This window comes from Dendrobates tinctorius, unplaced genomic scaffold (genome assembly GCF_039654945.1).
Source record: "Dendrobates tinctorius isolate UK_male_01 unplaced genomic scaffold, ASM3965494v1 ptg000249l, whole genome shotgun sequence".
Lineage (NCBI taxonomy): Eukaryota > Metazoa > Chordata > Amphibia > Anura > Dendrobatidae > Dendrobates > Dendrobates tinctorius.
Genome location: NW_027361916.1, coordinates 3,751,257 through 3,764,645, shown reverse-complemented (window position 1 = coordinate 3,764,645; position 13,389 = coordinate 3,751,257). Strand labels below are relative to the sequence as shown.

Here is a 13,389-nt window from a genome sequence, read left to right as displayed (position 1 = left end):
ACGGGGGTTAATGAATGTGGCTCCTTTTACAGTCCACTTGTTGCTTCTTTGGAGGAAAGTCCGGTTTAAATATAACTTACAATCAAGTCCTTCTCCCCTGACAGCTATATTACAAAACCCCATGTTCCCGCCAGGCCTTGAGCCTCAAATTTTTTCTTGGTGGAAGATGAAAGGTATTCATATACTTAAACATTTGTGTTCCCCATTTAATATCTTACTTGACAGATAGGAATTTGTTCAAACATTTGAACCTCCAGTTAGGGAGGTAATGCGACTGAACCAGATCTTCTACTTTGCAAAGCAGATCCTTCTGAGCGGTACTACTCTCAGGGCAACCAGTTTTGAAAAATAATGTCTAAATGACCCTTTGGGCAGGGGAACGATCTCATTGATCTACTATGCTATAAATTCTCCAAAAGATGATAAAAAATTTGAAGTATATGTTACAGTGGGAGGAGGATTTGGGGTTTGAACAGTCAGTTGATGAATGGTATCGTAGCTATGACACCCTATCAAGAGGTAGTCACCAGACTTCCCTTGTGGAGACCTCCTTAAAACTATTGCACAGAGTCTATTATGTACCGGAAAAAATTCACAGCATTTTTACTAAAATCTCGGGAGACTGTTTTAGGGGCTGTGGAATATCTGGTGACATGAGACATATTTGGTGGTCTTGTATGGTGGTTTCTGGGCTTTGGGAGAAGGTGAAGCGTCTGATAGCACAGATGTATGGTGGACCAGTTGATCTGGAACCTTTTACTCTTTTACTGGGAACCAGGCCTTCCCGGCTTCCAGAAAGCTTTCAGAAGCTAGTAAACTACTTATGTATGGCCACTAAAATCCACATTGTGGCAAAGTGGAAGTCGCCCTCCCTGCCAATATCTATGGTGAAAGAGAAGATGAACGACATTATGTTATTCTCATTTGTGGCCCCAGCGTTTCTTGTAGAATAAATCCCTTTCTCACACAGTCCTGTAGTAATGACTTTGTTCTCACGTTTTGTAGGAGGGTTCGTCTGACTCCATCTTATGTTATCAGTATAAGTGCGAGAGATGAGAGACCGACGACCGCAGTTGTACCGTGTGTGTCCGGCGTCAGTTCTACAGTGTGAGAGATGCAGGGTCTGTGACCGAAGCTGGGGGTATACGGGTGTATAGAGCATACACAGAGGGGTCTGTGACCGAAGCTGGGAGTATACGGGTGTATACGGCATACACAGAGGGGTCTGTGACCGAAGCTGGGGGTATACAGGTGTATACAGCATACACAGGGGTCTGCGACCAAAGCTGGGGGTATACGGGTGTATACAGAGTACACAGGGGTCTGTTACCGAAGCTGGGGGTATACAGGTGTATACAGCATACACAGGGGTCTGCGACCAAAGCTGGGGGTATACGGGTGTATACAGAGTACACAGGGATCTGCGAACGAAGCTTGGGGTATACAGATGTATAAAGCGTACACAGGGGACTGCGACCGAACCTGGGGGTATACGGGTGTATACAGTGTACACAGGGGTCTGTTACCGAAGCTGGGGATATACGGGTGTATGCAGCATACACAGAGGGGTCTATGACCGAAGCTGGGGGTATACGGGTGTATACAGCGTACACATGGGGGTCCGTGACCAAAGCTGGGGGTATACAGGTGTATACAGCATACACAGCGGTCTGCGACCGAACCTGGTGGTATACGGGTGTATACAGCGTACACAGGGGTCTGCGACCAAAACTGGGGATATACGGGTGTATACAGTGAACACAGGGGGCTGTTACCAAATCTGGGGGTATACGGTGTATACAGTGTACACAGAGTGGTCTGCGACCGAAGCTGGGGGTATACGGGTGTATACAGCATACACACAGGGTTCTGAGACTGAAGATGGGGGTATACAGGTGTATAAAGTGTGAGAGACGCGGGGTCTGTGAGTGAAGCTGGGGGTATACAGGTGAATACAGTATACACAGGGGTCTGCGACTGAAGCTGGGGGTATATGGGTGTATACAGTGTACACAGGGGTCTGCGACCAAAACTGGGGATAAACAGGTGTATACAGTGAACACAGGGGTCTGTGACTGAAGCTGGGGGTATACGGGTGTACACAGCGCACACAGAGGGGTCTGCGACCGAAGCTGGGGGTATACGGATGTATACAGCGTACACTGTGGGGTCTGCGACCGAAGCTGGGGGTATATGGGTGTATACAGTGTACACAGAGGGGTCCACACAAACACGGCTTCGCTCCGTACACCTCATACACACACGGCTCCGCTCCGTACACCTCGTACACACGTGGCTCCGCTCCGTACACCTCGTACACACATGGCTCCGCTCTGTACACCTCGTACACACATGGCTCCGCTCCGTACACCTCGTACACACGTGGCTCCGCTCCGTACACCTCGTACACACACGGCTCCGCTCCGTACACCTCGTACACACACGGCTCGGCTACATCCACCCTGTAAACCCCTCCTGACCCCACACAGAAACTTCCCCTCATCCAGCACCATGACAACCAGCACAGCAGAGTCCTGCCCACACTGAGGCCCCTGATTATGTGACCCCTGACTCCTCCCCTCCTGTGACCTCATCACAGGTCCTGTGCGCACAGAGCAGCTGTAGAAATCTCCGGCCTCGGGGGTCTCACCAGACTTCGCTCTTTTCTTGCAGGGGCCGCAGTCGATTTCATCCTGGATCCATAGAGCTGAATAGAGGAGCGATGTTCCTTCAGTCTGATGGGAATTGATGGTGACGTTGATGAGTCTATGAGGAACGTGTTCAGCTGCCGACTCCGAGGAGGAAACTGCTTGTTGTCTGTGGCCTAAATATATAGGTTTTATTAGTAGATGTCAGGGAAGAAAACTAAACCCTGTAAGATAATAAATCTCCTCATATGTTTCCCTTATTATCTCCAGTAATTGTATTATTACACAGGATTCTTATGGTGTTACATCGGCTCATCTTCTTCTCATTCAGGTCTCTACAATATCGGATCCTCTCAGTGAAGATCTTCTACAAAAGAGAATTTTCCTGATTTACCCATCAAGGATGGATATGGACAGAGACAAGATGGCGGAGAGGATGTTACACCTCACCCTAGAGATCCTCTTCCATCTCACTGGAGAGGTGAGAGATTCTGATGACGTCACATTACATCATTCTTATCTATGGGAATAACAGATGGACAGAACTGGAGAGGTGAGGACTCTGGAAATGTCTGTAGTGAGATTTATTAATGTGTCTCTCCATAACCAGAATTATACAGTGGTGAAGAAGACCTCTAGTGATCGCTGTCAGGACCCTGTGTCTGAGGGATGGGGAAGACCCCTGAGCCCAATCACGGGGCCTCCACCTCACCCCCTGATCCATGAGGACATCAATGACCAGAAGATCCTAGAACTCACCTACAAGATGATTGAGCTGCTGACTGGAGAGGTGACACTGCTGGGAATGCTGGGACATTATACAGTAACACTATGAAGGGATCGGGGGGATGACGGTATCATTGTATGTGTCAGGTTCCTATAAGGTGTCAGGATGTCGCCGTCTATTTCTCCATGGAGGAGTGGGAGTATTTAGAAGGACACAGAGATCTGTACAAGAACGTCATAATGGAGGTTCCCCAGCCCCTCACATCACCAGGTAATAGACAGGACTAAATACACACGGCCTATAATTATCTGTATGTAGAGAATGAATTCAGTCCCTGTATGTGTTTCCTCCAGATCTATCCAGTAAGAGGACAACACCAGAGAGATGTCCCCGTCCTCTTCTTCCACAGGACTGTAACCAAGAAGATCCCAGTGCTCCTCAGGATCATCAGGTAGATGGAGAGAAGGTGTCAGGAGATCTCCCCTGTGATGTGTAGACGGCTGTGAAGGTCTTGTGCTCAGTCTTGTTTTATCCACCAGTGTTATATGTTTTATACTTGTGTAATGAGAACGGTGGAGATGGCAGGATTAGAGCTGATCATAGATGGGACTTGTCCATCTGTCTGTGACTTTTACAATATTTGTTTCAGGATGAAGATCTGACCCATATTAATACTACAGAGACATATGTGAGGGGTGATGAGTGGTGTAAAGAGGAGATTCCCACATATGACTACCCAGGTGAGTAGTAACCACTGAATGCAGAGAAGTCACAGATTCCTCTCAGTCACCGGCTGTGGCTGCTTTATCGGTGGTGTAGTCCGGCCGTATTACCATGATCACCATTTTGCCTCTAGACCACAACATTCTCCTCCACCCAAAATGGTTGAAATGATATCTGGCATTGAAAGCCCTTTTCTATAGAACTTACAACGTGGAGGATCCACCTACCCCCTGGGATTAGGAGACGCTGACCGTTCCCTGCCCAGATCTGTAACTATAAAGCCAAATGACAGCGTACGTAGAATGTGCTGACAAGATAGAAAATCACTTGAAGAAAAATCTTATGCTGGGCCTGTAAGAGAAAGCGGAGGGTAATGATGCTGTTGTCTTCCTAGATCCCTGAGATCTTATCGGATGAATCTTCTCTCCCTTCTGTGCTGCTGAATGTCTCATGGTCCCTACAAGACCAGGTCCAGTCTTTCTGGCCAAACTTCCCTTTTATGAGCGACAACAGTAAATGTGCAGTGAGGCCAAGTGTGAATTTCTGTCCAATAACAGCAGAGTTTCCCTTTATCCTGACTTTTCAATTTGTATTAAAACCAACTAACTTCAAGGAGGATTGTGATAATCTACAGGACAAACATTCCACCTGTGCCATGATAGATCTCTAAGCTGTGCGTGGCTGAGGGCTGTAATATGCACTGCTCAAAAAATATAGGGAACACTTAATCAACAGAATATAACTCCAATTAAAGCAAGCTTCTGTGAAATCAAACTGTCCACTTAGGAAGCAACACTGGTTGACAATCAATTTCACATGCTGTTTTGTAAATGGAATAGACAACAGATGGAAATTATTGGCAATTATCAAGACACCCTCAATAGAGGAGTGGTTCTGCAGGTGGGGACCACAGACCACTTCTCAGTACTAATGCTTTCTGGCATGTGGCACAGGTAGTGCAGCTCATCCAGGATGGCACATCAATGTGAGCTGTGGCAAGACGGTTTGCTCGTGATCTGTGGATGTCGGGCACTCAGACCATCCTCATGGAGTCAGTTTCTAACTGTGCAGACACATGGACATTTGTGGCCTGCTGGAGGTCATTTTGCAGGGCTCTGGCAGTACTCCTGTTCCTCCTTGCACAAAGGCAGAGGTAGCAGTCCTGCTGCTGGGTTGTTGCCCTCCTACAACCCCCTCCATGTCTCCTGGTGTACTGGCCTGTCTCCTTGTAGCTCCTCCAGCCTCTGGACACTACACTGACAGACACAGCAAATCTTGCCACAGCTCGCATTGATGTGCCATCCTGGATGAGCCTGCAGTACCTGAGCCACTTGTGTAGGTTGTAGAGTCCATCTCGTGCTACCATGAGTGTAAAAGCAAAACCAACATTCAAAATTAACTAAAACATCAGCCAGAAAGCATTGGTACTGTGATGTGGTACTGAGATGTGGTACTGAGATGTGATCAGTGGTCCCCCACCTTCAGAACCACTCCTTTATTGACAGTTTGATTTCACAGAAGTTTGATTTACTTGGAGTTATATTCTGTTGTTTAAGTGTTTCCTTTATTTTTTTGAGCAGTGTTTATTTATTCCCGCCTGCAGGAGATGTGTTGGCTCCAGCCCTGGTTTCATAGATTTACTAAACGTCATGAATTCCATTATGTTTTCCATCCTCAGGAATTCAGATTACTGCACAATCTCTCCTGAAATGGGGGCACTAATACTTTCTCTACTCTTCTGGTCAGGACTCATAGTGGCTCCAATGGTCCACCATAAATGAGTGCAGCTCCAGTTTAGTGTTCTCCCCTCGTTTGTTGTTGTCGGGGGTGTATGATCTTTTTTTATTCTATGTCTTTTTTTACCGGTATGATAGTGTAATTGTGGTGGGATCGCCCTGCCTCAGTTATCTGAGTCTGTAACTCCGTGGCATTCCTTAATGAAGGGTCTCCATCACCTCTTCCAAATGCCTAAGATCTAAATTCGTCACCCGTCAGCTCTGCTCTCTTATAAATAGTTCTATGTTAAAGTATATTTCTTGTTGAAACTTATGTGATAGAAAATGTTGCCCTTTACGATACTTTATATTGCCAAGAGCCACTGAGACCCATACTCTAATTACCCCGAAGAGGTTTTACTATTAATTACTCATTTTTTATACTTAACCCATTAACATCCATGGATGTGCACAGTCCATCATGGCCGGGTGTAACTTCCCGCACCATGACGGACTGTGCACGTCATGCATTTGAACTGTCACTGTGTGTAAACACGCAGTGACATTTTCAGTGCCGCCAGCTGTCTGACAGCTGACAGGCACGGCAAGGGGTGCAGGGACCCTTGCAGTCGGTCCCTGCACCAAGAGTGCTGTGATTGGTCAGTCAATCTGACTGACCAAACACAGCAGCGATCGGGCAGGAGATGCTGAAATTTCAGCATCTCCTGCCTGATCAGTTCAGGAGCTCAGCGCTGCGGTGGATGAGCATCCTGCAATGACAGCCAGGAGCGGCGTCCGCACCACCTCTGGCTGTTAAGTACCTGACTGCTGCGATCGAGCGCAATCGCAGCGTTCAGGGGGAGGCAGAGGGTCGGGGGCTCCCTCTCCCTCAGATCGGCATGCCCGCGATGTAATCGGGGGGCCCGATCTGTGCCATGATGCCCCTGGGGGTTGTCATGACAATCTCCAGGTCATCCAGCTACAGAAAGCCGCTGAGACCATGCTCACAGCTCACAGCACGGTCTCAGCAACTTTCAATGCTGGAGCATTGCAATGTATTATACCATCAATCAAAAGTGAAAGTCTCATAAAGGGACTACGTAAAAATTAAAAAAAAAAATTAAAGAATCTCCTAATGAATACACATTTTTATGTAAAAAAATAAAATAAAAAAAATATACATGTTTGGTATCGCCGCGTTCGTAAACATCCCATCTATAAAAAAACGAGCCACCACACAGAGTCATCAGCGAAAAAATCAAAAAGTTATAGCTCGCAGAATAAAGCGATGCAAAAATAATTATTTTTTCTATAATAGTTTTTATTGTGTAAAAAAAAAAAAAAAAAACGCGAAAACATAAAAAAAGGATAGAAATGAGGTGTCGCTGTAATCGTAGTTATCTGAAGAATAAAGCTGCCTTATCAATTTTACCACACGCAGAACGATGGAAAAAAAAAATAAAACAATTCCTGAATTTCTGTTTTTTGTTCATTGTGCCTCCACAAAAATCAGAATATAAAGCGATCAAAAACTGTTATGTGACCAAAAATGGTACCAATAAAAACGTCAGCTCGTACCGCAAAAATCAAGCTTGCACAAGACTCTGTCGGCCAAAATATGGAAAAATCATAGCTCTCAAAATACGGCGATGCAAAAACTTCTTACAAAAAATTCTTCCAAAAAAAAAGCGTCTTTTAGTGTGTGAGAGAAGCTAAACATGAAAAAGGTTATAAATCTGGTATCGCTGTAATCGCACCGACCTGAGGAATAAAGTCGCCATATCACTAGTACCGTACGAGGAACGGAGTAAAAAATAACACCAATTCTTCACCTTTTATGGATTTGCTCATTCTGCCTCCCAAGGATCGCAGTAAGGCGATCACATTGGTTCCCCCCACATATGGGGTATCAGCGTACTCAGGACTAATTGCACAATAACTTTTGGGGTCCAATTTCTCCTGTTACCCTTGTGAAAATAAAAAATTGGGGGGCAAACAGATCATTTTTGTGGAAAAAAATGATTTTTTTTTATTTTCACAGCTCTGTTATAAATTTCTGTGACGCACTTGGGGGTTCAAAGTGCTCCCCACACATTTAGATAAGTTCCTTGGGTCTAGTTTCCAAAATGATGTCACATGTGAGGGTTTCCACTGTTTAGGTACATCAGGGGCTCTCCAAATGCGACATGGTGTCCGATCTCAATTCCGGCCAATTTGACATTCAAAATCTCAAATGGTGCTGCTTCCCTTCCGAGCTCTGCCGTGCGCCTAAAGATTGGTCTTCCTCCACACATGGGGTATCGGCGTACTCAGGAGAAATTGCACAACAAATCTTGTAGTTCGTTTTCTCCTGAAACCCTTGACAAAATAAAAAAGAATTGTATCCAAAGAAAAATTTTTTTCCTTCCACATTGCTTCAATTCTTGTGAAGTACCTAAAGGGTTAATAAACTTCTTGAATGTGGTTTTGAGCACCTTGAGGGATGCAGTTTTTAGCATGGTGTCACTTTGGGGTATTTTCTGCCATATAGACCCCTCAAAGTGGCTTCAAATGTGAGGTGGTCCCTAAAGAAATGGTTTTGTAAATTTTGTTGGAAGAATGAGAAATCGCTGGTCAACTTTAACCCTTATAACTTCCTAACAAAAAAAAAATTTGTTTACAAAATTATGCTGATGTAAAGTAGACATGTGGGAAATGTTACTTATTAATTTTTTTTTGTGTCCTACAGTATCTCTGATTTAAGGGCATAAAAATAACAAATTTGAAAATTGCAAACTTTTAAAAATTTTCGCCATATTTCCATTTTTTTCATAAATAAACACAAGTCATATCAAAGAAATGTTACCACTACCACAAAGTACAATATGTCACGAAAAAAACATTCTCAGACTCAGCGGGATCCGTTGAAGCATTCCAAAGTAATAAGAACATGAAGGGACAGTGGTCCAATTTCAAAATTAAGGCCTGGTCATTAACCTACAAAATGGCTTGGTCCTTAAGGGGTTAAACAGACTGTTCAGCTTGATTATTTCAGAAGAAGTGTTATTGTCTATAGTCACGGTTTTGCCCATCATCCATGATCTTCTTTAACCCCTCTCCATCTGGACTTACACACAGACCCCTAGGCTTGGGCCACGTTGATACTTGCTTTCCTGTAGTATGAGATTAGAGGAATAGTCGGGTAGTCTGGCCACAACCGGGAGGGCAGAGAAAATACAAAATGAGAAGATGCAAGAGTCGTCAGTAAACAGGCCAGGATCACAACAGGAAACCAATACACAAGGCGGGTGCTGAGTACCCAGGACTGAACCAGAGGAGAACAAGCCTGTATCTCGCAGCTTCCAACAATATGCTCCGAACTTTAGTAGGGTGTGGTACTTTCCAATTGGCTGAAGTAGGGAGCAGATTACTCCAGCTGGACAGCGTACACACCCTAACTGCCAGAATGGATGGTACCACATGTCGTAGGCACCTTAATCTTAGTGGCTGGAGAGAGCCTGCACCACCCAGAGCTTCAGGTTCTGATGTCTCCTCCACTACCAGCGCCGCCTGCAGACTGAATAAGCAGATATCATAGGAGCAGATCCCAGAGAAGATGGGACACAGCATTTGTAGAAGCCCTAATATGTCAAAATGTCAGAAAAATCGAGCAGTAGAAATCCCCATAAAGTGACTCCATTTTGGACAGTATAACCCTCAGTGAATTAATCTATAGAAATAGTCACAATTTTGACTCCACAGCCAATTTCCGGTAAATAACGCGCAGTGAATGTTGGAGAGTAAAAATTGAAAATATACCATTTATTACCCAACACAGTGCCCAGATTGTGCTCCAGGAGACACACATCGTAAATTAAGAGTGTTCTTTCTATAGTATTGCCAAATACATGGATGCTAAATGTGGTTTGGGCACACTACAAGGATCAGCAGCGAGGGGGAAATTTGACTTTGGGAGAGCGGATATTGCTGAATTGGCTTATGGAAACCATGTTGCTTTTCAAGAACCTTTGAGCCACTAATAGTGTGGGAACCTCCTGTTTTTCCATTGACGGATGATGGATCTGAGTGGGGACTTGTTTTTTGTGAGATGAGTAGAACTTTTTATTGATATTTTTGTCTACATAGCATTGGTGACTCTTTATTCCATATTTGGGAAGCAGAATGAACAAACAGTTGAACACCACACACTACTGGTTCATATTATGAGGCTTTCTATTAGACTGTGATACTGTCATTCTGGTGAATAATTCAAATTTTTTACATAAACTGTCATTAAAAATTGGCAAGTTAAGTAGAAATGTTCAAAAATATTAAGTTTGAGGATATTTAATTGAAAAATAATAATTGGTTTTATTCTTAGCAGATGACTGTACCAGAAGATCAGAGGGAACGCTGACATCTTCAATTTTTAAATCAGATGATCTTGACATCACACAGGATACAATTGAAGTGATTGCTGTTACTCCAGATATATCATCATCCATTCACAGCAAAGATCTGTCATCTGATCCTATGAAACGGGTCCCATCTTCTGATTCATTACTGACTACTAAGGAAAATGAAAATCACAAAATAAGCATTAAAAAACAAACTGCTCCTAAATCAAAGAAGCGGTTTTCACCTTCGGAATATGGAAATAGCTTTCCCCTTGAAAAGTCTTTTCTTAAACATCAAACAATTCAAACAGCAGAGAGCAGATTTTCTTGTTCCAAGTGTGGGAAATGTTTTAACCAGAAATCAGATTTTGTTATACACCAGAGAACTCACACAGGGGAGAAGCCTTTTTCCTGTTCAGAATGTGGGAAATGTTTTAACTGGAAAAGGAATCTTGTTATACACCACAGAACTCACACAGGGGAGAAGCCTTTTTCTTGCTCCAAATGTGGGAAATGTTTTACCTTGAAAGCGCATCTTGATCACCACCAGAGAACCCACACAGGGGAGAAGCCTTTTTCCTGTTCAAAGTGTGGGAAATGTTTTAACTGGAAACAGCGTCTTGATAGACACCAGAGAACCCACACAGGGGAGAAGCCTTTTTCATGTTCAGAATGTGGGAAATGTTTTAGACACAAAAGGAATCTTGTTATACACCAGAGAACCCACACAGGGGAGACCCCTTTTTCATGTTCAGAATGTGGAAAATGTTTTAACTGGAAGCAGGATCTTGATAGACACCAGAGAACCCATACAGGGGAGAAGCCTTTTACATGTTCTGAATGTGGGAAATGTTTTACCCGGAAAGCGCATTTTGAGCACCACCAGAGAACTCACTCAGGGGAGAAGCCTTTTTCCTGTTCAGAATGTGGAAAATGTTTTAACTGGAAAAGTAATCTTGTTATGCACCACAGAACTCACACAGGGGAGAAGCCTTTTTCATGTTCAGAATGTAGGAAATGTTTTACCCGGAAAGCGCATCTTGATCGCCACCAGAGAACCCACACAGGAGAGAAGCCTTTTTCATGTTCTTAATGTGAAAAATATTTTAAATGGAAATGATATTTTCTTAACCCCTTTCTGACATTTGACGTACTATCCCGTCCACGTGACCCGGGCCCGTATGACCGTGGATGGGATAGTACGTTATTGCGGTCACCTGCGCTCACGGGGGGGAGTGCAGCTGATCGCGACCGGGTGTCAGCTGATTATCACAGCTGACACCCGGCACTATGTGCCAGGAGCGGTCACGGACCACCCCGGCACATTAACCCCTGGCACACTGCGATCAAACATGATCGCAGTGTACCGGGGCATAGGGAAGAATCCCTGCGTGCTTCCCTGAGCCCCTTGGAACAACGAGATGTGCTCGTTCCTGCTTCCTGCAGGCCCCCAGATCCAAAATGGCCACGGGGCCTTCGGGGTCCTGCAGGGAGGTGGCTTTCTAAGTGCCTGCTGAGAGCAGGCACTGAGAAATCCTCCTGCAGTGCCTGTCAGATTGCTGATCTGACAAAGTGCACTGCAAAGTGTCAGATCAGCGATCTGACACTATACAGTATTGTCCCACACTGGGACAATATAATAATGTAAAAAAAACAAAAAAAAAAAAAAACCTTAAAAATTATTTTATAAAAATTCCTAAATAAAAGAAAAGAAAAAATATTCCCTAATTCTTTTTTTGGTAAATAAAAAAAAACAATAAAAGTACACATATTTAGTATCGCCTTGTCCGTAACGACCCGCCCTATATAAAACTGTCCCACTAGTTAACCCCTTTAGAGAACCCCTTCCAAAAGAAAAAACAAGGCAAAAATGATACTTAATCATCATACGGCCGATCAAAAAGTGCAATAACACGCGATCAAAAAGATGGATATAATTAAACATGGTACCGCTGAAAACGTCATCTTGTCCCGCAAAAAACGAGCTGCCATACAGCGTCATCAGTGAAAAAATTAAAAAGTTGTAGCTCGCAGAATAAAGCGATGCAAAATTTTTTTTTAAATAAAATTGTTTTTATTGTACAAAAGCGCCAAAACATAAAAAATAAATGAGGTATCGCTGTAATCGTACTGACCCGAAGAATAAAACTGCTTTATCAATTTTACCACACATGGAACGGTATAAACACCCCCCGAAAAAGAAATTCATGAAATGCTGGTTTTTGTTCACTCTGTGTCCCAAAAATCGGAATAAAGAGTGATAAAAAAATGTCACATGCCCAAAAATGGTACCAATGAAAACGTCAACTCATCCTGTTATGGAAATTTGGTTAGGATAAATCTATCCCTGTGTGTGCTGTGGCCGTTCCCAATTAGACTGAGTATTTTTGAGCGCTCAAGAATCAAGAATGAGACTGTACACCAAAGTGACAGAATAACATTCCATCAATACTCATGGTTTATTGTACATACATGGTTTTATAATTGCATATAGAAGGGGGTGGTTAGTTGATTCCCATATTGTCAAGCTTCAATGTTATTGGCTGTTTGAGTATATGGAGGATTCTGGTCAAGGCATAACAAAATGGCTGATTTAGCAATTTATGAGTAGCTGTCGCCTTTTCCTGCTAATCAGCAAAAATCGAGACATCAGCTTGGGCCATCTGGTGTTGGTTCCTGTTTTTTAGAGTCTGGAATGTACCAAGGAGCTGTCTGGTTTGCACTTGTCTGGTTTATGGGGTTATTAGGTCATTCTAATCAATTGATTATAGTATATATCAGATATGCATATATAGGAGTATACATGCAAGTGAGATCTACATGAAATACATATATATACATATTTTTTGCGGGACTGTGATGGAAATATATAAGACCTCACACGACTCTGTGGGTCGAAATATGGAAAAATTATAGCTCTCAAAATATGGTGATGCAAAAAGTATTTTACAATAAAAAGTGTCTTTTAGCATGTGACAGCTGCAAAACATGAAAACCCGCTATAAATAGTAAATCAAATCCCCCTTTATCACCCCCTTACTTAGGGGAAAAATAATAACATTAAAAAAAGTATTTATTTCTACTTTTCCATTATGGTTGGGGCTAGGGTTAGGGGTGTGTTGGGGTTAGGGTTCGAGTTAGAATTGGGGGGGTTTCTACTGTTTAGGCACATCAGGGGCTCTCCAAATGTGACATGGCAT

The 13,389-nt window shown here is 43.5% G+C and overlaps 1 protein-coding gene across 1 annotated transcript; it reads left to right on the top strand.

Annotated features, from left to right (window-relative positions):
- Window positions 1–3,978: 3,978 nt before the first annotated feature.
- Window positions 3,979–13,162, top strand: LOC141063330 (uncharacterized). Its single transcript, XM_073557379.1, has 3 exons — window positions 3,979–3,987; window positions 4,025–4,115; window positions 10,177–13,162. The coding sequence occupies exons 1-3, from the start codon at window positions 3,979–3,981 to the stop codon at window positions 11,280–11,282; spliced, it is 1,206 nt and encodes a 401-aa protein (XP_073413480.1). The 3' UTR covers window positions 11,283–13,162.
- The last annotated feature ends 227 nt before the right edge of the window (window positions 13,163–13,389 follow it).

Coding starts and splice junctions, on each gene's coding strand:
- LOC141063330 (XM_073557379.1), top strand. Junction 4,116..10,176: donor TCCCACATATGACTACCCAG/GTGAGTAGTAAC, acceptor TATTCTTAGCAG/ATGACTGTACCAGAAGATCA.